Source organism: Crocodylus porosus, unplaced genomic scaffold, assembly GCF_001723895.1.
Source record: "Crocodylus porosus isolate Cpor-Errol unplaced genomic scaffold, CroPor_comp1, whole genome shotgun sequence".
Classification (NCBI taxonomy): Eukaryota; Metazoa; Chordata; order Crocodylia; family Crocodylidae; genus Crocodylus; species Crocodylus porosus.
Window position 1 is genome coordinate 54,924,732 of NW_017728918.1, and position 26,584 is coordinate 54,951,315.

General features: G+C 42.1%; 1 protein-coding gene across 2 annotated transcripts in view; it reads right to left on the bottom strand.

Moving 5' to 3' along the window:
• The window catches only part of LMBRD1 (LMBR1 domain containing 1), a 208,362-nt gene extending 191,615 nt beyond the window's left edge, over nucleotides 1-16,747 (bottom strand). The window contains exons 1-3 of one of the 2 annotated variants that reach the window (XM_019537605.1): nucleotides 16,648-16,747; nucleotides 14,560-14,736; nucleotides 1,633-1,693 (exon numbers count right to left, since the gene is read on the bottom strand). In XM_019537605.1, coding sequence (XP_019393150.1) covers nucleotides 1,633-1,693; nucleotides 14,560-14,736; nucleotides 16,648-16,710 — 301 coding nt within the window. In that variant the 5' untranslated portion in view covers nucleotides 16,711-16,747. The remainder of the gene's footprint in view (nucleotides 1-1,632; nucleotides 1,694-14,559; nucleotides 14,737-16,647) is intronic. The other variant, XM_019537604.1, reaches the window with a different exon arrangement.
• Nucleotides 16,748-26,584: the final 9,837 nt, after the last annotated feature.

Genomic DNA, 26,584 nt, shown 5'->3' on the forward strand with positions numbered 1-26,584 from the left:
AACTGTAGGAGTTTAAACTGGACTCCACCCCTGCGACTTAGTGGCCCCCCAAGAAGAGTAGCAGCTATCTGGACAGCCATTACAGTACAGTACCTCCATGCTTTTATTTCAATGAAGGAAAACAGGGAAGCTGGTTAAGACAAGCATCCCAATTTAAAAAAGTTAGTCAAGCAACTGACTAAGGAACTAAAAGGCTCAGTGTTGAAGTGCTAATCCCATTTGACAGAAGTACCCTTTTCTGTATTTGTTTCAGTTTTATTCAGCAATTTCAGTAAAAATGACAAGTTCAAACACCAAATGGAAGTTGACAAAGCAGCAAGGGGAAGAAGAGAAGCATTTTTTCTCTTCCATTCCATCAGTGAGAAAAAGAGATCTAGGATCCTGCAGCACAGTGAACAAAAATCTTCCATTCAGCTCACTCCGTAGGCATTTCCTATAAGTAATAAGTGTTAGTTTTAAAGCCAGGGATGTTAAAGCAGGCATCTAGTACACCTAAGAGATATTTTTAGTAAATAAAAAGATACTGAATGCATTGCCAAGCAAAACGTGGATGGAAAAAAAGTCATAAGCAAGAAACTACTTAGTAACTGAAGGAAGTCTTCAGCATTTTGTAAAACAAAGGTGAAAATAGGTCTCATTGCATCAACCTCATACTTAAAAGGTTAAGTTTACAGTAAATTGCTTACCAGGAATATCAACTTTGATATAAAGGGTTGCGAATAAAAATTGTTTAGGGCCAGGCACTTTACTCCTAAAAAAAAAAAGTCAGTTCTAGTATACATATCTACAATGATACTACAGCCCCAAATACAACAGTCTCTTAAAAGCAGATGGTCTTGTATGCTATGTGCATGGCAGTATCAGATCACTTGCCGAGTAAGAAACAGGTGTAAAGTTTCACATTGCTGGAAATGCTGACACACTGTATGCTAACTGTAAGAAAAATATTATGTATGTCCCTGGCAAATGTTAATCTAAAATGGCTGATGATATTGGAGGAATTTTACCCAAGATTAAAAAAGAAATTCAAGTGTACTACCTACTATGCTATATCTGGGAGATGGAACATCCTATTTTGGGGAGTTGGGATAAAATTCTTGTTCCCAATGCCAGGCTGCACAGTCTAGCTTCAAGTGTCCTAGATAAGGCTGCATTTTCAAACTAAAGCATGATACAAACCACATAAATGTGGAACACTTATGGATGGTTTGCCACTATATGAATGACATAGGAAATTGGTTGAATGTGTGCCACATTACAGTTTATGACTTGATTAATGCCCTAACCACATGATAAGAGGTAGTCTGCCAGGAACCAGAGCAGGCCAAAATTTTCTTTAAGCAAGCCACTAATGTCTATATTGTGCATGCATTAAACCTGCTAGTCTGTTAATATAGTCCTTCCAGTACATTTATGATGTTGTTACAACTGTAACAAAAGAAAGTGATCCTCCATTTATAAAGCAAAGTGTATGAGACATCCCAAATACACACTAATCCCAAGTTTAAATCACAAAATAACTTAAGATGTATCCTCCTAAAAACTGGCTTACACTTTAGATAAAGAGTGGTGAATGCTTGGTTTAACAACAAGAAATGATTATTTTTCAGAAGTCATTTAAAAAATACTCACTGTAATATCCATATAATACTGTGTCCTCAATTTGTCTTGAAACATTAGCATCAGCCCAGTCCTAGTAAGATTGAAGGAGAAGAGGTTATTTTCTTTCTAAACACTTTATCTACATAAAAAAACACAAACAAACAAACAAACAAACAAACAAACAAACAAACAAACAAACAAAAAAAACTTATAAAAAAAATTAAGTATGGTTTACCTAAAAAGCATAAAATTTGTTCTCATCTTTTCTAGTGCTACGAGACCTCAATAGGTTGAGGAAACAATTAAGAACATGGTAGAAAGAATGCATGTTTATTCTGGATTAGACTGAAGAATTTATGCTTTCATACTTTATTAAACCAACTCATAGCTGGAAAAATTCTTCTTGGCAAGCTTGTGAAGAAGCTTGCTAAGAAGAATTTTTCCAACTATTTGAGTCATTCTGATGGAAAGATAATCGGATTTATCCAAAAGAACCTTATTTGCCCATGTCCTTAGACCAACGTGGCTACAGCCTACACCCCTGAAATAAGAGCAAGGACGGACATTTAATTTCAGCATCACAGACACTGTTTTATTGTGTTTACAGGTGTTCAAGTGCCTCACAGCCCAGAGTACTGCAGAGCATGGCGAAAACCTATACTGCCAGCACAAGAGTTAGGAGGTTGGTATATTGATATCCTAAACTGCTTTGCTTCCCCTCCCTACTCCCACAGCATACAGAGATTCCAGAGGACAAAGCCTACTGGCTGCCTAGGGAACTAAACCCACTAGACTCCCACCTACTTACCCCAGCCCTCTCAACCAAGAGGGTTCAATTTTCACTTCCAAACTACAATGCAACCCTGCACCCACCTGTACTGCAGGTCCATGTACAGATTATTCTATTGACTTAGTTTTGAAGATGAGGCCATCATAAATACTGTATTCTTGCATACATCCCATCCCTTCCCACCCCCTCCTGCCCAAAAAGCCAGCTGCTGGAAGTTGGAGTGTGCATGATGTGCAAGAAATATGGTAAGAGCAGGTTCCACCACTTACAGGTGAACCCTACAGTGAAGTATGCAGGAAGCTACAGGGAGCAAAACAGCAAGGCGGCTCAGATCTGCTGCTACTCAGTAACTGAAGGGAAGTGATCTTTCCTTGTAGTTTCCCTTTCAAACTGGAGATGTGCATTATATTTCAGGGTATATATATATGCATGAAATATGGTAGCCTTGGTCATGAACTATTACTTGGTCATGGTCTATTACTGTTTGGAAAAGAAAAAGAAAAAGAAAAAGGTTATTCCCTAAGGTCAAGTTTTGACAAACTGAGCAAATTAGTTAGTGAAGTCATGTGGAAAGAGGAGTTTAGGGAAATGAAAGGAGAGAACCTTGAATTTCTTGAAGTCTACTGCAGCAAGTCCAGAGCATGCTGTACTTAGTGGCACAGAGCTGAAGCCAACCAGCACTTCCAAGAGCCTGTTTAACTCCTGTGCAGGCTGGAGCACAAGGCCACATATGGCCATACAGACATGACCGGGTTTGCTAGCCAGTTCAGAATAGGAAAGTCCCCAGTGTGGGAAGCAGTTCACATGTCCCTGGCTACCTACCACATAAACACAGTTTGTGAACCCATGGGAGGTTAGCAGCAGAAGAGCTCTGACCAGCTCCACTTCAGGAGGGGGTTCTTCCTTGGGCAGGAGACTTTAAAATTTCATCTGCAAAGAAAGCCAGACTACCACACTGCTCAGCCTCATTCACCTGTGAAACTGGTTCAGCCTCCCTGGGGGAGTAGAGTTTGGGGTACTATATCTGTAGGCATGCACATCGCACTTTACAACTACAGCAGTTACACATGGCACTGGAATTTGTCGAATTGCAGAGAAGTTGCTGTTGTGGAAAGGTTTGCATTCTCCTCCTCCCCAGTGAAAAGCTACTTGAATGCTGCCTTTTTGCAGTGCCAAAAGGACATGTTTCTCACTAGACATTAAATACCTGTCCATGGCTTGAGAACCACAAAAAAGTTTCATAGCCACCATGGAGTAGACATACAAGTAATCAATATTTTAATGAAGTTCAAAGATGCTGTGAATGAAACTAAACTGCAGCAACATTTTACTTGAAAATCCTCTGACCCCGATCTTGTCATATTAATACTTTCAGAATCCACAAGAAGTCCTGGACTCCCTCTTCTCTCTGGACTTTTGATCCATGGCAAGTCTGCTTTTCCTCATGTCCAGTGTTTATCCTGTTCTTACTTACTTCCTTCAGACTATGAACTCCACCATGAGTAATTCAAGTTGTCTTCTACTTTCAGATTCTCAACTATTTCCTCCTTATTTATGAGCAAGTTAGGAATCTGCCCCACCCCGACTGGTTTCTCTACCATGTGCGCCAAAAGCCATGGCCTAAATATAATCCAGCAAGTTTTGGATTATGCTGTTGGGTCATCTCCCCTAGCACTTATCACAGTAATTCAAGTCTCACATAAAAAAAAAAAAAAAAAACCATCAGATCCTGTTATTTGGATGTTTTAGGTTGTGAAAACATTTTTAAGCCTTGTGTACCTTTTCTTTCTGACTTGGTAATTTATGCTAGATATTCACAGCAATATTCCCCTCGCCATCCCCCCTTTACCTCAACTCAAACTTTCAAACAGGTCTACCTCACACAATTTCTCCTTTCCCCAACCTGCTGTCACAAAACAAGGTGGACTGCCTTGTTGAAAGACATCCCTATGGCCAAAGAAACTAAAACTTTGCAGGCAACATCTGCACAGCAAGTATTCGTCTCTAGAACACTTCCAGCTCCTGACCCTCACTGACCAGAGCCACGTCCTCCACCCCAGCCTGCAAAGCCAGGAAGTCACTTTGGGTTTGCCTAGGGTCATACCTGGCAGCATCAGGGCTTATGTGAGCCAACAGCCTGAGATAGCATTCAATGGACTAGGGCAATAGTTCAACCTTTTCAGGCTCAAGGCACCCCTCAGAAAATACCAACTCTTCATTTTCACCTTTCTGAATACAAAAAAAGAGCAATTTTGTGGCAAAGAACTCAGGAAGACCATAGCAGGTCAGAAGGTTTGACCCCATGAATTCCGATGTAAAAGCTTTGTATTTACCTTGTAAACCACGTTTATATATTCAAGTGCCTCACACTGCATGGTACCCCACAGCACCCCAAAAGCATCTCAAGAAACCCTGGGGTGCCACTGTACCCTGACTGAGAATGACTAGACTATGGCATCTCAGCAGCATACCTCCCAAAATAGTGGAGGAAGCCAACAGATGTGTAACTTCATTTCCCTAAAGCGAGTTGCTAACAGGGGGAATGTCCATGTAGAACTCCACTGACTCCCCTCTCTCTCCCCCCCTGGCTTTCAGAAAAAGCAAGCAGAACTTGATGCAAGTTTATTAGCCCTTCCTGTAATAGCATGTGCAGTATCAAATCTGTGAACAAGGAGCAAACTTTGGCTCAAAGTTAGACAACAAGTATAAATAGAGAAGGAAATTTTAGACTAGACTAGACTAGAAAGTCAATGACTGCATTCCCCAACATCTAGCCAACACTTGTTAAGTACAGTATAACCTCATGAATCCAGCATGTTCTGGACCAAGCACCTGCTAGAAATGTGAAAGTTCCACATTTTTTAAACCAGAGCAGCAGTGGCTGGTCCCAGAGTTGTGGGGTGGGTGGTTAGCAGTGGTCAGTCCCAGAACAGCAGCTGCATATAAAGCTGCAGAACAGGGTGGTAAATGGCACAGCAGCCACTGCATGCAAGCTTCCCCCCTGCCACTGCTCCAGGACAGGCCACTGCTACTCCCTGCTGGAGAGTAGTTTTAAAGAAAAAAAGTGCCAGATTTTCGATAATTCCAAGTTTTTGATGTCCAGATTTATGAGGTTATACTCTACCAAATAACAGATTCCCTAAAAACAATTTGTGGTCAAATATCTAAAGAGATAAGATTATTACATTTGCTACTTGCCAATTTTAAAACAAGTGAGAGAACCAGTGAATTTCAATGAAACTTGAGATTTTTCAAACAACTGAACAAAGTTAAAGTCCTCTATAGTTTTAAAGTACTTCCAGATGAGCAAACCACTATCATAAAATGTACCAGCTCCTCATTCAGTTATTTCAGATAGGCTTCATAAGTCATTAACTCTTCCCTTAGCAGTAAGTGTTTGATATTCACTTGCTATATCTATAGATCCACACACACAACCCCGATTCCTAGGAAAGTTAAAAATATAGGAAAGCATTGCTAAGTGCTAGGTTCCACCTGGTTGAGATTGTTCTCTAGCCTGGAAGATTTGCTGTATACATATTTACACAATTACATAGTTTACCACGTATTATGCCAAAGTTAATCTAATAAAAAAATGTCTGTTTTCTACCTCTGACTACTGTCAAATTATAGCTGGATGAAACCAAAATGAAAATCAGAAATGCACATAGATTGCACTTCAAGTAGTTTTAGTTAAATAAATCTACTTTGTTTACATGCTTAATATTTTACAGCAAGGTTCAGAAAGCATTTTGTTTATATACAAGTACACACACACACACACACAATAAAAGTATATTAAAATATTTTTTAAAATATGTCCTAAACTAATGGTTTAGCACATAGGGCATTTTCCCCCCACATGTACTCTGGGTTTTTTGGTTTGCCTTTTTTTTTTTTTTGGCAAGGGATTTTTGCTCTTTTAAAAAAAAAAACAAAAACAAACAAACAAACAAAAAAAATCAGAGCAACTCCGAGAGCACCTCCAATTGAAGTGCCCACAGCATCTCCTATATCAACATCCCCATGCTTCAAAAGGGCAGTGGGGGCATTTTAACTAAAGCTTACTTAGCAGGGATGCTGATGCACGAGCCTGGCTGGAACATACCAAAACAGCACATTCCAGCAGACTCAATTAATCGAGGCTGCTTGGACATGTTGTAATTACAGCATATCAGAGAGCCTCCAAGCACATCTACAGACACCCATAGTGATCAAATACTCTGGACTGCTCCCAGTAGAGAAACAGAGCATTAAGCATTGCAAAGTCTAAGCAACTACCCCTCACAATAGAATCCAAGAGAACTCAGTAGTCTAGTCTAGGCCCCTATACCTAGAGGGGAGGGGAGAAAGAGGGTAAAAAACAAGGAACCCACAGATAATCCAGAACAGTCAGCACAGTGAACAGAGAGCAAGAGCACCTAAAATCCTACACCTTTTCAGTTTACACTGCAGTCAGTGCTGCAAATGCACTCGTTATCAACTGGTATCTAACACCCAAAACCTCAGTAACAGGCACCTTTCAAGAAACTAAACAGAGCACACCATTCTAATGGCAGCCATGGCATCCACCAAGAGAATGTCTTAAAGCAGACTATAACTAGAACAGCTCTTCTGCACTGTGTGGAAAGGAAATCAAGATTCCTAAAGCCCAGAAGGGACCAAGAAGAGGGTTGGGCACTAGCCTATTTGTTGGGATACAGGCAGCCCTTGGACTTGCAACAACTAGTTCCTGAAAACCATGTCTTAGGTTGAAATGCAACTCAGAACCAATTTTCCCCATAGGAACAGTGTTATGAATGGGGGATTGGTTCCTGAACCAAGGCCCAATACCTTATTTTTCACCCAAAATAACCCAGAATGTTGTACTGAATTGAGTAATATATTTAAACATATTTATATTGTAAATAGCAATCATATTGATTTGGAAGGACTTAGAGGTGACTTTGCTGGACTTTTTGGAGGGGATCTTGGTTGGAGTCTGGGCTGCTTTCTTAAAGAAGAAAAAAAAAAAAAAGTGTCCAAGGAATTTCAGACAGATGGTCCCCAAGACAGAACGAACTTTTTCACTGGCCTGACATCAAAAAGTCAAGACAGGGTGTCAATTTATAAACGTTCTAAGTGCCATTCATTGCAACTCAAAAGATTGTAAGTTGAGGACTGCCTGTACTCACCTAGGGCAAGGAGCCTTTGATTCTGCCCTAAGCATTACTTGTTTAAATACATTTTATACTAAACACTTGGATTAAAGAGAGTCCTTGGGATGAGAACCAAAACCCTAGGACCCCAAGCCCTCAATGACCCCCTCCCACACACACCTCCTTGGGAAGAGAGATAACACTGCTTTCCTTCTTGTACACCGACCCCAGAAAATTTACAAGTTTTCTGTACTGTGACCCAGCTCCAAAGACGTAGAGTTTAACACTAACCAGCTTTGCCAAGACCCAGACATTTAGAACAATTCTCCAGAACATGAAGTGGGTTTGAACCTGCTCAAGTGGGGAATGACACCAAGCTGGGTGCCTCACACCTTCCTGAGGAAATATTCCAGATCCCTGACTATTAGAGAAAACCAATAGAAAAAGCTGAGTGGTACTGCAGACACTCTGGAAGGAAAATCTAGAATCCAGAATGACTTGGATAGACTAGAAGTAGTCCACAACTAATAAGATAAGATTCAGCAAGAATAAGTGCAAAGTACAGCATTTGGGACAGAATAATTGCCTTCAGAAATACAGACTGGGGCATGACTGGTTAGACTGCAGTACTGCAGAGAAGAACCAGTGGTTCCCAGCAAACTAGTGGTTTTCAACTGTTTTCATTTGCAGACACCTAAAAAAAAAAAAAAAATTAATGGAGGTGTGGACCCCTTTCAACTGTATAGGTATTCTCACACTTTTGTTTGATCAGTCATCTTTCGCATACCTTAGACAGTCTGTGGACCCCCAGGGGCCCACAGACCACAGGTTGAAGACTACTACAGTAGACCATGAAGTGAATATGAACCAACCATCTACAACTGTTGCAAGAGGCCAACAGCACACTAGGCTGTATTAAAAGAAGCATCACCTGCAAATAAAGAGGATGACTCTTCTATTCCATTCAATGCTGGTGAGGCCCCACCTGGAATAGTTTTAGGCCCTGCAATTCAAGAAGAATGTGCACAGTTTAGAAAGAGTCCAGCACAGTAAAAAAATGTGAGAGAGAGATTAGAGCCTAGAAAGCAATACTTGTGAGGATAGGGTGAAAACTCAAGCTATTTATCTGGAGAAAAGAAGACTGACAGGAGATTTGATAAACAGTCTTCAAATACCTAAAGAGCAATTGCAGCATAGATGGAGATGAGCTATCCTCTGTGGCCATAGGGAACCACACTAGGAACAATGGTCTGAAGCTTTAACCAGAATTTACTCTGCAATAAGGTGAAACTTTCTGGCTAGGAGGGAGGTACAAGAAAAGCCAGCCCCAAGGGTGGCTGTGATGCCCCTTGAGAGCTACTCAGGCCATCTTTTAAGCATACTCCCATTTTCCTGCCTTGCATGACTTGACATTAATTTTTATTTAGCAATAGAAGGCTGCCCCAGGGATCCCTGAGCAAGACCTCATCTGCTTACAAGCCATGGTCTAACTGCTCACTGCCTTAAAGGCAATTTTGTGGTCTCATCTCCCCTTTTAGTCATAACCATACCTCAGATGTTACCAATTAACACATTATCAATCAATCAAATGGACCCTTGGCCCCAGTCCACCTCACTCAGCACCTCCATGGGTCCTGGGCTCTCTAGCCTCATCTCAGCCCCTCTCTGGGCCCTGGGATCCCTAACCCCTTCTCTGCCCTGCTCCCAGGCTCTGGCCTTACTTACAGGCCTCTGGCCCTACTCCTTCCCCATAGTTCCCCTCCTCCACCATGCCCCCCCCCCAAACTTCCAATCGCTGGACCTCCACTTCTCTTTAGTCCCACCCTAAATTTACAGTGTTATCCCAGCCCCAAGGCTATATTACCCACAAGCTTTCTTGGTGCCCATCAGGAGTCTCCCATCTTCTGTAGCCTGCTCAGGAGCACGTCAGCCTCCAGGGACAGACTGCCTGCCCAGCTCAGGACTTTGACTTATACATGAACTAAGCCTACCACCTTTCTGGACTGGCATCTCCTCCAATTGCTGATTAAGCCCACTCTGCAGCCTTTTTCTTAATTAACAGGAGCATTAAGCTTCCTGTTACAGTAGTGAAACACTGGAACAGGCAATCTAGAGATAATAAATTTTCAAAGTTTCCAAGGACAAAGAGCAGGTTGGGCACACATATGACTGGAATAGTTTAAAATCACAGATGATTCCTGCCCTGAGGTGGCAGGGACTAGATGACCTTGTGAGGTCCCTTCCAGCCCTACTTTCCTATGATCTTGTATCAAGATGCCTCCACAGTTAAAGAGATACTCAGTGAGGATTTTTTTTTTCAGCTCCCAATTGATTTCAACATCTGAATGAAGCAGTCATTGAGTTGAATTACCCAAAAAGCTAAAAACAGGGCAAGTAACCGCCACTCTGTGGCACAGGTGCTACAAGTGGCACAGGCAGCACTGTGGCAGATAGGGCAGGGAACAGAAAGAGCATCAACTCAGGAAAGGAGGAAAAAAAAAAAAAACAACACAACAACAACACCAACCTGAAACAAAAACAAAACAGAAAACAAGAACAGAACATCAGATTGCTCAGGGAATAAGGCAAGGAATGGAAACCTGAGCAACAGATTGGATAGAGGAATCAGCAGCATTTGGGGAGGGTACAGAGCTAATTTGTGGGACACCTGCCAAAAAGGTTGGAAACAGTCTCACTCTACAAGAGGCTACTGCTATCAAAAGCTGGTTTAGCACTTCAGCTCAGTGGTTCTCAACCTTTTAGACTTGAGATACCCCTTGATTAAAAAAAAAAAAAAAAAGGGAGGTACCAGCTGTTAGCTTTTACTTTTTCTGCTTACAGAAAAATAGAAAGTTTTTTCTATTGCAAACAAAAGCAGAAAGACCAGAACTATGAATTTCTATTTAAAGTCTCTGAGTTTATATCTGGAAATGTAATGGTGCCAATACTGTGTGGCAACCAGCTGCACCCTCAAGAGGATGTGAAGGTGCTTTAAGGTGCTGTGGCACCCTGGTTAAGAAATCACCACTCTAGTTCCAGCAACTTAGCTAGTAGTTTTCTAGTTAAGCAGTTTGACTTTCTTCAAACAGCTTGGTAGCACACGTGTACTACTCACTTAGCAATGAAGTTTGTGTCTTACATTTTTTTAAATGCGAAATAACACTCCTAGCATTTTTTTCTATCCACTGTTTAAACGTAAAAAATGTGTGTGACAGTTACTAAAGTAGTATATTTGTACAGGTACAGTTACCAGCATAAAATGGTGCTTTATACTAGAGCAGGAATGTCAAAGATACAATCTACAAGCCATATAATCTGGGCCAGTGCTGCCCAACATACACAGCACACACTGAGCCTGTCTGGCATGGGCTGTATGCTTTACAGGGCCAGCCTGGGGTGGATGCTGCTTAAGATGCCAATGCTAAATTACCCCCAAGTGCTGGATTTGGAGCCAGTTCAGATCAGGCCCCAGGACTATCCCCACATGTCAGATCCAGTCCAGCACAGGCACCACATGTGGCCCCAGCTGCATCTAATCTGCACTCCTGGCTGGGGCCACATGTCTGGGGCTGGATTTGGAAGCCACTCCCATGCTCTTAAAACCAAAAACAGCAGGCCAAGTGAGTTTGACAACACTATAAAAACCACATCTCTTACTTAGAGGAATGCAGTTTGTCCATCTAGATGTCATTATGCATGCAGAACTATAACAGTATAGTCTGTGTGTAAAGAGTGGCACAATTTGTGTTTAGATAACCCTTAAGAATTAAAAACAATTCTAAATTTGTCATTTCTTAAGCCTACTCCTGGAAATAGATCTTAGACCATAACCCTTTTTCATAAATAACTGTCAAGTTGTATTGAGTTTCAGAAGAACTTAAGTCTTAATTTCTCAGTATTGTTTAAATCAGACCCTGTTAGTTCTTATGAGATAGAAGTATACACAAGCCACCTTGGCCTCAGCATACAGAGCATACTTAAGCACACACAGTAGCTTCTCAAATCATTGCCCTACCACATAAGTCATCTAGAAAGACATCCTCAATACCTATTGATTGTAACAGAAACAAACAAACAAACAAACCAACCTGCCACAAGATGCATGCAAATTTAAAGGGCAAAACATCCAGGAAGTCAAAAACTCCATAATCAGCTGTATGGTAGTAATTTTAGCAGCTTTTAAAATGTATAGCTTAAAAAAAATCAGATACAGCTCCAGACTTGCTTAGCAAAAGGTAAAACAACCCATTTGATAACTAATTGTCAGAAAACAAGATGAGCTTTAGAACATGTCTAGAAAAGTTGAAAGATACAGATTTCGGCAGATTAAGTCCACTAGTACATAACCACAAGTAGATGGAGTTCAGTAGAAAATTAACTCTTAGCCCATATGCTGTTACTTGTAACCCTGATTTAGGATCACTACAGGAGTTAGGTTTTAAGCAAGTTTAAGGAGAATGAAATATTGGTTATGCGGGGGGATGGAAGTTCTTATGCATAATAATAAGCGCTAGTTCTTTCAAGCCAAGTATTCACATTTTCTTAAAAAAGCCACACAAACAAACACCACACATGCCAGGAAAGGTATTCCTAGAACAGTGGTTTTCAATTTATGGTCCACGGACCCATGGAGGTCTGCAGACTCCTTACAGGTGGTCTGCTAAAAAAAAGTATAATCAAAAGTATGTGAATAACCACACTTACACTTCAAAGGGGTCTGGCACCTCCACTTGAAATTTCCAAAGGTGTCAGCAAATGAAAAAAAAATGTTGAAGACTACTGCCCTAGACTACGAAGTCCAGTCCCCTGCACTCAGAAGGCAACCATTCAGCTAGCATCCTAGGAACTATTTACTGTAGTTCTCCACACACACCCCACCAACAGCCTCAAAGTACCTTATGGAAACAACCTAAAAAAAAAAAAAAAACAAAAACAAAAAAAAACCAACCCTAAAACATGCCACAGATATTCTAAAGTAGTCTTACTGATGCCTTTCACAACTGAACAGTACTTCCTTATATCTACAGACAGTAGCTTCTCCAATACAGAATTCACATTTACTTTCAATTCTTGTCTCAGCTCTCTACAAAAGCAGAAAGCTGAACCAATACATATGGTGCCCTCTCCTCCATAAGTCTTAGAAGTTTAGATAAAAGTACATAACAGTCCAAGTTAAGCATTCAGTTTTTTGGGAGGTTTGTTTGTTTGTTTTGGGGGGAGGGGGAGGAAAATAAAGAGGGTTCCTTCCCCCCACCCTTGATTTAAAAACCAACCAACGATCGATCCCTCTTCCAATACCTCCTTAAAGCGTGACAGAATCAGAACCAATCCAGGTCAACAGCTTACTCTCCACTCCATTACTATGGCAATATCAGCCAAAGGGTGATCACTAATAAAATGGTATAGCACTGGATAACTGTCTAATATCTCCCCCCTCAAGTTGAAGGGTTTAAATACACAAAATAAGTGAGTTCACCACGTCATTCTCTACACTGGGGACAAGGTTCATATCTAAGCAGATCTGAATGTTTGATGAGCATTTCATGAGAGGGAAAAGCAGAAAGTAGAATAAAGATATTATGGAAAGCCAGTTTGCCTTCCAGAATTAAGTGCAGAAGAGTGCAAGAATTCTACCTCCCCTCCCCTTACAGCTCCATAACGGAGTATTCAGAACCAACTAATAGCTTTGCTACACTAAGTATCAATCATTTTCTCCCTTGCCAGTTACAAAGAGATTCAGGTATAGCTTTCTTTGACCTTAATTGGGAGATAAACCAGTGCAAGTTCTTATTTATCAAGGATGGGTACTTTGACCCGATATGGTTTTAGTTGATCAGAGCCACCTCTTCATTATTACTGTGGTAGAAGAGCTTGATCCGACATGATCAAAAACAGATATTCCCTTTGCTCTTAACAGAAAGAATGGAGACTGCATGGTTTTCAAAGCCCCACTCTGCTACACTCAAAACAGGCTCTCTTTTCAGAAAATTTGAGTCAACTGTTTTTCATCTGGGTCAAGGAGAAAAAAAAAAAAAGTGCAGAAGCTTTGAGAATCCAAAGTGCAGCTAGCACTGCTTGCTAATGAGGTACAGGTGGATGGGAGTAAACTACAGGCAGGGCTAGCTGAAGGAGAGCATGGAAGCAGAAGCTTATTGAAACAGAAATCTTGAGAGCCTAAAGGGAGAGTGGCAGGGTTTTGCCAATTCTCCCCCCATTTCAGGTTAGGAAAAACACACCACTCACAAACTGTAGCCCCTTTGACTTCCTTTGCAGAGGGCTTTGAATAAAAAGGCCTGTTTGGAACTTGGATAGATGTGTTGCTGTAGCTCATGCAAGATCACCACCTTTTTACCTGGACTTGGATACCTGCCCTCCTGTTCAAGAATATGCCTCTTGTGATGCCACAAAATGAGGAACAGTGCATCATCTGTTGAACTTGAACTCAAAAAAGAAACCAACCAACAACAAAAACACTTCCTCTTCCATGAATATACATCTTATACTGTCCTTAATGACACCATCTCTATGTACTTTTGCAGAAGAGTCATCTGTGGTTTTGCTTTTATACAAGTTTGACTCAACTCTTTGGGATAGACCCATCTTGCTCTGCTCTTAGCATTTGTAATGCTCTCTTAAGCACACCTACACAGGCTATATTGCAGTCTTCTCATTTCTATTCATGCAGTATTAAAATAACATGCAAATATGGACCAGACGCTCTTTGTGCATCTGTTGTAAGTGTGTTAACAGCATCATATTTATTTTCATCTGAGTTTACAGCACATATACATTATGAAAGTACACAAAACAGAAGTTACTTAAGAACTATAAAAGAACTGTTAACAATACTAGCCTTCCATTAAAAAAACAAAGACAACAACAAAACACACACACTCACACTCTCCAGCCACTAAGATACTTAAATGCAATTCACATAATTTGATCTTCTGAATATAGCAACAAGTGTCCTCTATCCACAAGACAAAAAGTTTTGACCAAGATGTGGGCATTCCATAAGCTATTCAGTACCTTAAATGTACCATTTGGGTTTTTCATATATGAAACCAGGAAGATATCCACGGGTAGAAGGGCCGAGGAGATAAGCGCTACTGCCAGTGCAAAGATTGCTGTGATGGTGGAAATCACTTCACTTTCTCGTCGACTTTGGTACTTGCGTACATAAATCCAGCAGAAAGCCAAGATAACCTGACAGAGAAAGAACAAGACGACAGGATGAGTTGGCATTGCCAGCTGGGTGCCACTAAGCCTCATTCAAACAACAGTGCTCACTATGATATAGCATGTTCTTTGCACTGGAACTGGCACCACAGAGAGGCTGTAGAATCTCCATCCTAGGAGGCAGGTGGATAAAACAACATTTTTTTTTTTTAATTTAAAAAAACACAACAGGTGAATTTAAATCTGTTTATTTAACCATATTGTTTTTATTAAGAGGCTTAACAATTTGTTTTTGGCTTTTAAAAGCAATTAGAAGGAACACCACTTACTACACCCCTGATCCCAATATCTCTTGCCACCTTGATCAGAAGAATCTAGGCACCCTGTTGTATGGTTCCTGTACTTGTGCAGCTCTAAGTTGAACGAAACTGAAAAGATGAACATCTGCAGTGTAACACTACCCTCAGCATCATAAACTTTGTAGCCAACCTGCAAATGCCTGATGTGTTTAAAAAGTTTCTATCACCTGTGAAAACAGGCTAGAAAATTAAGTCGACAGTGTTCAGTAAGTACACAGAGTAATTACAGGAGGAAAAAAGGAGTGAAGTGCTGCATGCTGCATCAAGAGTACTGGTTATTTCATTCACATGAGTTGCAGAACATGTATACAATAAATGAATAGCTGTGGCAACCCATAATGGTGAATCCTGTGAACTGGTTAGTCAATACTAACTTTACAAACGAGCCTTATACTTCAGAAGCTATAGATTACTAGTTACATGAGGTTTAGGCCTTAGTTCATCACTTTAATTCTTATTCATATTTCATACATTAAATATGGAACTTTAAATCCAAAGTAAAGCAGGTCATCCAAATAAAAAAAAAAAACCTCATATAAAGATAGTTTTAATTTATGTCAAAGCTCAAAAATATCATTACAGAATAAGTTTTATAATCCTTATAATTATATACTATGAGACAATATATTCATGTAACCTTGGCAGAAGTTTTATAAATAGGTTACAATAGACCATGGACTATATTAGGGGCCCAATCTTAAAGGGTTGCCATAGGCTCCTTTACATCTTAGTAGAAAGACTAAAGAATGGGACTACCCAACCGGACTCAGGGCTCAATCTAAAAGATCCCATTAAGCATCTCTGATGCTTAGAATCAGCTCTCAAACTGTGGATGTCTCCAGAGACCACAGACAGAGAAAGTTCTTCAGGTAAATGTGCCATCTTTTATTAGACCAGCTAAATAGTTGGAAGAGTTGCTCTTTGCAAGCTTGGGGGCACAAACACCTTTCTTCAGGCATAGGGAGAGTTTGGCATCTTCAGAGAAAACATCTTTGTTAACAGCACTGTATGGAGACAAGAGAACAAACTCAATTCCCCACCCATCAGCCCCCTCCTCTCTCCACAAGTTTGTGTACACACAACCAAGCCTCTACCACTCTAACAGTGCAAAGTTTCAAGAAGTTAAATGACTAGGGGACATCAAACAACAAGAACACACTTGTTGTAGAAAACTGGTTAAATCGAGGCTCCCTGGCCAGTGACTTAAACCAACTGGATTTAAATCAAACCCACCCTGCTTGGAGGTTTAAAAAGACCCGGGTAGACGTAACCTTGGCTGGGAGGACGGAACTGGGGCAGGCCGAGCTTTGGGCAGGGGGGGAGGACGGGGCAGACAAGGTCCCATCCAGCCCCCAACTCGCTACGGCTCTGCCCGGCCCTCCACACAGCCCCGAGACTACAGCCGGCGGGTCCAGCACGGGGGTTTCCACTGGACACCTCCACCCGCCTCCCGCAACATCCCCGCTCCCGCCGCCGGGCACGAGGCCCCGGGGGGCGGAGAGCGAGCGTCACAGGAGACAGGCCGCCCCTTGCGGGCCAAGCGACCGCGGCCTCCCCGGGGGCGGGCCCCGCCTCCTACCAGCAGCGCAAGGCCGAAGAGGCACCAGCCCGTGAGCAGGTCAGACGCGGCCGCCGCCGCCATGTTCGCTTCCGGCCGCGCAGTAGCACCGCCTCGGGGCGGGGCCCTTTAAGAGGGGCGGGAGGAGAGGCGTCGGTTACCATGAGCACCGCCAAACAACCGCGCGTCGCACAGCGCCTTGCGTCACCGCCCCGGAGGCCAACGAAGGGAGAGGGCGGAGCGCAGGGGCACGAATTGCCAGCGGCGCCTCGTTTCAGTTGTCGGTCCCCAGCCCTGGGAGCGCGGCAGGTCTGGTAGAGGCAGTCATGCGAGGGCGTAGGGTCCCGGGCCGGGCGGAACTCAGCTCTTCCCTTCCCAGTCTCTCCAGAGTTCCTCCCCGCCCCTCAGTCCCCACGCTCCTAGTTTGTCCCAGCCTGCTCCAGCCCTGTCACCTGTATCCCCCCAGAACCACCCCCGGGTGTCGTGCCCCTCACCTTCACTGACCCATCAACAAAGCTGGCAAAACTCTGGTGAGGCTTCTTGGCTGCAGACTAAGATCAAACGGGGGCATCCGAATTCCAAAACCTCCGGGTTCGGGCCTGCACGTAGGACCCTGCCAATGGGTTTGGGAGTCTCCGAAGTCCCAGAGTGAGCGCCTGGGACGGAGGATGCTGGCCGGTTGTAGCGCCGTACGTGGCGTTTACAACGACTGAGTTCTGCCTGCTCAGTCGATACCCTTTCTGGAACCGCTAAGTTCTCCTCAGTCGATATGATTTGGATCATGGGCAACTGATGCCTCCTGAGTCTGGAGGAGCACCAGCAGCTGGCTGGGGGGCCTCCCGTCAACCCATAGGTGACCTGGGAGTGGGAGCGTGGGGTGACCGATCGCCAGCCCCGCAAGCGCCGGCAGCAAAACCGGAAGTGCCGATGGCACTTCTCTCAGCACCCGCGCTCCCGGCCGGCACTGATCTTGGGAAGGCACTGGCCCACAAGGGCCTACCTGGGGGGGGACACGTGCCCCAGTCCGTGCCTCTCCTACACGTCACCTGTGATTTGGAGCTGATTTGGCTGGTAGGACCTGGAACATGAAATAAAGTAACTAAAAAAAAAACTGGTGAGGCTGAAGGTTCAGGTAGTCCTGCAGATTGGCAGGCCTGGCACTTAACACTTCATTTCTCTGTGCTTCAGCTAAGGAGGGAAAGCAAGTCACACCATAGCACAGCAAGGTGAACGCAGCCAAGACAGAGGTGCCCCAATAAAACCAGGAGTCCATCACAGCTGATGACCTGTGGAAACCACCAATTAGCCCGGGACTAGTTTGCAATCAGAAATCCCTGGTAAAGGTTATGATAGTGGATACTTTGGCCAGTATTCATTTTAATCCTCCAAGATTTTAATGTAATTGCCATAATCCCTCTAACTGGTGGTTCTCTGATTCTGTGGCCATAGGAATGGGCAAGGAATTCTGTGCGTTTCTCTCCCTAATCACAAAGTCTGCAGGTCAGAGAATCTGTCGCAATGTGTCAAAAAGTCCCCTTCCCAATGCTTGTGGGAGGGGAAGGCATGAACATGTGCTAATACTGGGAACTCCCCCTCTTTTGAGGGGGAGAAGGAATGTACAGCCTCCAAGACTCTGGCAGCTTCAACCTACAAGGAAACACTATACCTACATGCCCATCCACCCCCTCCTATTTCTTGCTAGCCTCCAAGTGAATTGTGTGTCTGCTTTGCTTTCAAGAAATCTGGTGATGAGTAGGCAAACACAAGGCAATGGCAAATCTTTAGGAATCCTTGTCTAAGATTGGAAGGAAGGGAGGGTAAGCAAAAACACAGAACTAGGTGGGTGACAATTTCAGTATATTCATTTGTTTCCAAAATGATTACATGCAGTTCCCTGCTGCAGAATCAAACATTATTTGCCAAAGAGCTCAACATTACATTGTATTTCTGTAGTCCAGCATATTTATGAACTTCTTTGGGAGTCTGACATACATTTAAAGATGTACAGAGCTGATTTTTGGAGATGTTAAATCAACAACCTGCTTTATATTCATGTCCTTAAAGGAATCAAGATGCATGTTTTTTATCCTGTTGGGAATTTAACCCATGGTCTCTGCTTTCATTTTTACTAGTGTTATTTTATTCAGGCAAAGAATTTAAGTTATGGGAAGAAGATACTTTTCCTCTGGCATCTTGTGACCAAAGGCAGTTGCTTATGGTTTGAAGCCTGAGCACTCTCTCTTTTTTTATAATCAAAGGCCAAAGTATTTTATTCTTCTTTCTCTGGTCTCCTGCAGTTATTTACTTCTAAAAGTGAATTTTCTTGAATCAGTGCTTCTTCTCTATTGCTCTTTTCCTGCATTTTTACTATTTTCTCCGTTCTCTCTTCCATTGATTTTCTGAGGCTCCTCCCAACATTTCCCCTAATTCTTGCATCTCCTTTTCTCCATCTTCTTCCTTATAATTACTCCCTGCTGCCTTGTTTGTTTTCTTCCTTTTGCCCGTTGCCTTTCACTTAATCTTTCTCATGTTAGCCTGCACCTTCCTTTTCACCTACATATTGTTTCTGTTTCTCTCCTCTTCTATTACTCTTCTCTTATATTACTCGTCCTTCTTCTAATCTGCATTATCCTCTTCTTCATTTCTGTCTCTATTTCTTGGTACAGCAACTGAACATTCTTCTTATGTAAGTGGTGCTTCATTTTAATCATGGAAAAATGTGGATTCGGGGGGGGAGGTTAACCAAAAATTGGGATTTTTTTTAAATTGGAGAAAACCAGGATCCCTGGTTATGATGATGGAGCTATCCCAGTAACCATCATTACATAAACACCTGAAGGATGTCTTTGATTAGATCTTCACCCCTGTAAAATTCACTTAATGGACTTTAAGCACTGCAAATACTTATGCAAACAGTAAGTATAGTTGTGAAGGTGAGCACGGAGGGGTGTTTAGTCAGTAATGCTGAAGAAAGCCTTGCATAGATGATGAGTTTTCAGAAGCTTCTAATGAATGGCTAATAGGGTTAACAGATACAACCTTGAGGCCTCATGTGTTACAGTCACCTCTCTAATGTCAGAGAGAAGCCATATATGGAAATGATTTCTTTATACGCTGGGACAGTAGAATAACTGAGGTGGGGGCGACCTGGGCAGCAGCCCCAGGAGATGCCTTTGTTGGGACAGAGCACAAAAATAGTCATCACCACAGCAGTGGCTGATCATGTCACTGTGATTGGCATGACAGGACCCGCACTGCCTCATGAGTCTGAGCTACCCAGTTACACCTCTGGTTTGGGAGGATTGGAGTGAATCTGTTTTGGTGGTAGTCCCACAAGGTCACCTTAGCCCACTCCATTAGTAGGAAAAGATACAGTTCACTAGCACCTCATTCTAATTACTATTATTTCTTGTGCACCAACCTTACCTCCAGTGCTGTTTAGATAAAGATATCACCTTTGACTTGAGAATTTTCTCATATAATTCAAATAAGTAAAACTTGTAACTTCTTGCTTAACAAGTAACAAGTGTTAAATAGTTCCATACATGTGAAAATGACAAGGAAATTAAAAAGTCCACTAATAGCCACCTAGACTCCCTCCTACATACCAGAACTTTATGCAATTGTGTAGTTCAAGACTGAACTTTATTTCATGATCTCATATTAAGGATAACTTTACTGTTTCTTGTACCTCTGAGAGAAAAAATAGAAAAATCTTCATGCTTTCTGTTCTTAGGCTGTTTCACTGCAGCTGCCTGTCTAAACAATTTGAATTAATATGTGTAAATATTTACTGAGATTAAAAGATGTTAAAATGGTTCATTTTTTAATGATCACAGCACTTCTAGTATTTTAGTATCCATTTCAGTCTGCCCAGTGAAATCATGTTATATTATGAAACGTAAATATACCTAGATTTTGGCATTGACTCAGTTTGCAAGGGAAGCAACCATAAAATGTTTATGAAATTGCCATTATCTCTAAACTGTACAAGATGCTTTTTGTTATGAAGCTTGCAAATTAAAACAACAACAAAATCTATGAGAACAGAAAATACATTCACTATTGACCTCTAAACCAGTTAGAGACTATTTAAAAATGTAAATGAAACTCCAACTGAAATCAAACATCTGATTAAAGGACTGTGCTTCTTGGATTCCTCACTAGCATCTTTTTAGCCTAGAATTATAATACATGTAGGGCCATGTTCCAGCTAAAGTAACTGAAAAACAAAGCTCGTATGTGACTTTCCAGGACATGACATAGGCAGTTAACAGCGGAGCCAGGAATGCCATCCTGATCTTGTACTCATACTCAGTGATTTATCTGCAAGGCTACCATGTTTGACACACAAGACTTCAAATACCTTTACTTAATTAGGCCAACTAAAATACTGGGTTAATAATGCTGTTATCCATCTTAGTCAACTGCTTTGACATGGATTGACGAGAGCCACTTCCGCATAGTGATCCCTGGTAACGTTTCCAACAGCCAAGAACTTCCAAACTGACAAAAATGCCAAAGCACATAAAGATAAAGATACGGAAACTGTTTTTGTCATACAAAAGAAGAACTGCTTTGACATCCAAAAAAAATAAAAGCAGTATGAAAGTGGAAAATGTTATCGTGAACCACTTTTTTTTCAGGTTGAGTAAACACCACAGTAAGGTTTAGCCACTTGGCTGGGAAGTGTTCTAATCTAGTGCATTAGTCACTGTTTTAGACAATGGGATTTTGTCTTGAATCTGATACTTAATTTGCAGCTCTTACCAACTTTCTTTTTAAACTTTTATTGCAGAGTGAAGTTTGGTTATGTTATACATGGAAATATACCTGAGTTTACTATATAGTGAACAGCCATGTCTTTCAGATAGTTGACTGTTACTGTGAAACAATGAAATTAAATTCTAAAAATAGTATTGTATTATTATAATTATCAATCTTAAGTAAGCATAAATGTGAGCAGTAATCAAGACAGTGCTTCTTTGTCTTCCCCTTAACATTTATCCTGAAATTCCAGGGTCAGCCCAAAACATTACAAACTGAACAAGTAAATGAAAGAGAAATAAAACACACTTCGCAACAAGTCAGTTTTTAAATCCAGTTATGCTAAGTAGGCAGCAGGCCAATTCTTCACAAAATGTTGCTGTTTGCATTTTCCTCTTCCTGTTTGGAGATGCCTGCAGTTAGAGCAGATGGTCAGTAAAAGAAGCCATTCTATGGGGGGCAGGGGGGTGCCCTGACTCCGACCAAGTTGGAGAGCAAGGGGCCCTCACTCCTTCCTTTGCTAACAGATGACACCAGGTAAGTTAAGAAGGCAGGCTGCCACCTACAAAAGTACATTCTTGACTTTGTGGAATATTTGACCATGGTGGTCAGTTGACATTATTTGATTGGTCAGTTGCCAACCCTAAGTCTATGTATGATATTTTTCCACCCATGAACACCGCTGTCTTTGGGGGAGGTTTTTTGTTTATTTCGGGGTTGGGGGGGTTTCCTTCTGAGGCCTTGGGATCTAGGTCACAACTAAGACTAGGAGGGTTATATCACTGTGGTGCACTGATGCTTCTCCCAGGTCCCTGGCTAACGAGTCTTGCTCTTCAGGTCTTCAGCCAAATTTGGCACCAGGAAGGAATGTTTTCTATATGCCAGTTTTGGCACAGACTGTGGAGGAGTATGCCTTCTGAGCAAGGGACATGGTCCTTTTCCTAGGATCTTCTGCCCTGTCATTTCAGTAGCAGGGCTCTTATCTCTCTCGCTGTATCCTGTGGCAAGTTATGGAGTGCAATTTGGGTTTCAGTGTTGTTCCTTGTGGCTGTGGGTAAAAATTTGAAGTGGTGATTTTGAGGAATTCTTTGGTTAGTTTGGTTAGGAATTCTTTGCCTGCAAGCACAGAGAACCAGACTCATGATCCTGAAGGCCTCTTTCAAACCTTTGGCTGCCTATACACATGCAGCAAGGCTGCTCCGATGCGCTGAAGTTACAGTGCTTTGGAACAGACTCGATTAATCAAGTCTGCTGAAGCGTGGTAATTACCATGCTCCAGCAGACTCTAGTGTCATGTGTATCAGTGTCCCCACCCTAAAAAATGGTGGCAGGGGCATTTTAACTAAAGCTCATTCAATGAGCTTTAATTAAAGTGCCCCCACTGACATTTTTCAGCACAGGGATGCTGATACATACGATGCTCATGGTGCTTTAATTAGAGAAGGTCTCAGAGCCATTCTAATTAAAGCCACCCCTCTCCCCCAAGCACATCTATAAACACCCTTTGTTCCTATATGGTGCAGGGCATTAAGGTGCCTGTTCCTTTAAAGGCAGAAACTGTCTAGAGAGATGGCCCTAGCAGTCAGGCAGGAACCCCATAGGTGCAGGTTACTGTGGCAGCAAGCTCATGAGGGAATTAGCCTGCACCTGCAGCTGGTCAGCTGACTGGAAGAGGCAGGGCTCTGGGCCCATATAAACCCCAGGGCTGGGACTAGAGAGTCAGTTCCCTGCCAGCAGTCAAACGGGAAGGAGCTTCCAGGGAGGAATTGCCCAGAGATGCTGCAGCTGCCTGATATGCTGCACTTAGGACTAATGGGGTACTCACCAAATACTCTCGCCTACAAGGCACTTAGTGCTGGTGTAGAAGTTTGACTCTTTTAAAGGGGCAGAACACACCCTGAACTTTTTGTGTTATGTTATAGCCCAGGGGCTTACGTTTTGGTTACTCTCTTATAAGACCGGTAGATTGGGCTGATGCTATTGAGGAAGGAGGCCTCACTGGGGACCAACTACAGTGTGGAGACCCCAGGGCCAGGGTGGGTGCAGGATTTGGCGTGTGGGGACCCAAGTGCCAGGGTGGGTGCCGAGAGAGAGAGAGACAGGGCTGCGGAAAGCCCAGTGATGACCAAAGGTCAAGCTAAATTAGGGCCTTGGAGGGACAATGAGTGAATGCCAGCTGTGAGGCTTGGGGCATAGTAAAGGGGTGGTTTAGAGCTATGCATCTAGCCCATAAGGCTGAGGGTGTCCTGAGAGGCATCCATTTTGGAACGGGACCCAAAAGGAGTCCAAGAAGCCACAGAATTCAGCAGGGTCCATAAGGACCGTGCCCAATATAAACTCAAGGGCAGACTCTATATTCATAATAATCACTAACAAGACATGGCAGGTGAGAAAGAGGGTGCCCATTAGGCAGGATTGGCATGGTCAAGGGGACCTAGGGGTCTCACAGCCATCCTTAAGGACCCTGTCCCATGACACTATATTTTTACACAAAAGTAGCACATTTAGTGATATGACTCTTGTCTGTCACATGTAATATTTTTTACCCCTCATCTCCCCACACAAAGAATTTTATATCCTCTGAAGCGTTTTCTTTTGCTGCATTTTTTTATGGTGCTTTTTAATATGCATAATCCTATGTGTTTATATTAAAGAAGGCAAAGCAGAAGAATTGTATCCAAAAAATGTATCTTGTTCTTGATGCAGAAATTGGTAACATTTTTGCTTATCCTTAGTTTCTATTAAAGTCGATCTCATATCTCTGCCTGACTCCAATTTGTTGTCCACCTGTTCAAAAAGCTCTATTCTCCCAGTCATGAAGTAGGAACATGCCTATATGACTTAGCTGACTACTCACATACCACATACAGCAATACAGTTGAGGTGAACAATTCACCGTATTCCAGAGCTAACCTTTATTATCCTACACAAGCATTTCTAAAACTAGACAATATCTACTCCCCAGGGAATGCTGTGAGCTTCTAGAGCATAGAAGAGAGGAAGGGGTGGGAAAATGGAAGAAGAAAAAGGCAAAATATAAATGGAAAAAAAAGGAAAACCAAAGAACAATTCTGCAATATTTTTTAGGTTATTGGTTACACTTGTAGTAACATCAGTTGTTACAATTATGCAGGATACCTTTTTTGCAGGCATTCCACAAATTAAAGCCCGAACCTCCCTTATGTCACTCCAGTCCCTTTCCCCTGCCCAATCTGCTTCTCTTCTTTCAGGGGCAGATCCAGGATTTGTCAAAGAGGAGTACAGGAGCAACAATCTCTGTTGCAGGGGTGGCTGAACTGTTCTCCCTGCCTCCTCTGCTTTCCCACTCACTGGTGCAGAGTAGACCAAGCTGTGGGAGCCTTCGAGGACTTTTTAAAGTCCTCAGAGCAGGTGCGAATCCCTACTTTCCCCTCCATGCTCAGAGTCATGTCCTCTCCTGCCTTTCCCCTGATCGCCTGGTCACTACTGCTGTTTTCAGCACTGTTCCCAGGGTAGGAGGAAGCTTCAGTAGCTGCCCCTGCCTGTTACTGCCAGTCTGCAGTGGGGGCTGTACTCAGGACAGTGACAGCAGCAGAAACAGACAGGGCATGGGTTCTCCAATCATGCCTGGTCCCCCACTTAGAGCAGATGCAGGGAGAAGGACCCATGCACCTCCCATTGATGCTTCCTCTTTTGCTTTCCCAGCTGAGCCTGGTCCCCTGGCAGCCCTGGTGGAGTGGGCAGAAGTGGGTCTGAAGCTTTCCCTGCCTCTGGGGCAGCATGGAAAGTAGCAGCAGGTGGGGGAATGAGAGGGGACATGAGCCTGAGCCCAGAGGGAAAGAGGCAGGATTCTTACCTTCTTTGGGAACTTTAAAAAAGTCCCCAAAAGTTCCCAAAATGTCACACCACTGCACCCCCTCTGGATTCACCCTTGTATTCTTTCTGGTCCCTGCTGCCTCCCTAATCTGCTATGTGCCACACACAGGCTGCCTCTGCCACTTGTGGCATGCATATCACAGGTTAGCTACCTCTCACCCCTAATCCAGGACGCAGTATCATGGGTGCATACAGAAGTATAACAAACTTAAATGGGGACATATAACTGAAAAAAAATTGAAAACCCCTGTCCTACACTATTTAGTAAATACATTAGAATAATAAACACATTTGTAGAAATCAGGAACAGTTTATGAAAAAAATAACAGAAAAGGTCATAAATGTTCAACAAACGCTTTTTTCAAGGAAAAAAATACTTGTCGTTAAAAGTAATAAAAGTGAAATAAAAAAGACAAGAAGGCAATTCTGGTTAATTTTCAAACATAGAAACAGGTAAAATGGTATCTTGAGCTCGGAGAGAAAAGGTAAAAAAATCTTAGCAGTTATTTTATGCATGTTCTCTTTGGCATTTTTTGTATTTCATATTATTTATTTATATGTAACAAATCCACCACAACTAGTCTTCCTTAATGTCATTAGTATTCATTAATTATGTATGCTTTGAAAACAAAATGTCACACATGCTATGGCTATGAAGAATTCAGTATTTTTATGAACAGTGCTAAAAGTGTTCTTTTCCCAAATGGGGGGAAAAATCTGCATTTTGAATATATAAACTTTTTATGAACTCTATAGTATTGAACACCTTACCAATAAGATATTAAAATAATGGACACCACAGAGCCATAACTAAATAAGAATTATTAAGACTATAAAAAGAAATGCTAAAGATTTGTGATAGCCATGGATCTGTTATTTTAACTATAATGATTATCTATATATTGGACTTGTTTTAGTAAATAAACCATGAGAGTAATTTAATCTTGTGCTGTATTTTATTATTCCCAATCTGAGGTAATAGCTAAGAATTAGTATGAAGTCTTTTACGGAATAGTGAAATAAAATCCTACTCCAAGCTGTTTAAAGATTTTTCACACATACAAAGTCACAGTTCTAATAAGAGCTCTTTTAAAAGTCTTTTACTGCTTGCAAAAAATCAACATTTATAAGTTGCTTATATTTACAGTTTGTGAAAACTATAGCTTCCCTGATTATGTTAATTAGATAAAAAGCAACATTTTAAAGGTTCCAATAGCAATCACACTGTGTCCCTGTATGTGAACTCATTACTATAATTTATCATTTAAAGGAAAAACCTTCAAAATAGGATTAATGTCTACATGAAGTTCAGCAGAGAATGAACAGAGCGTGCAAA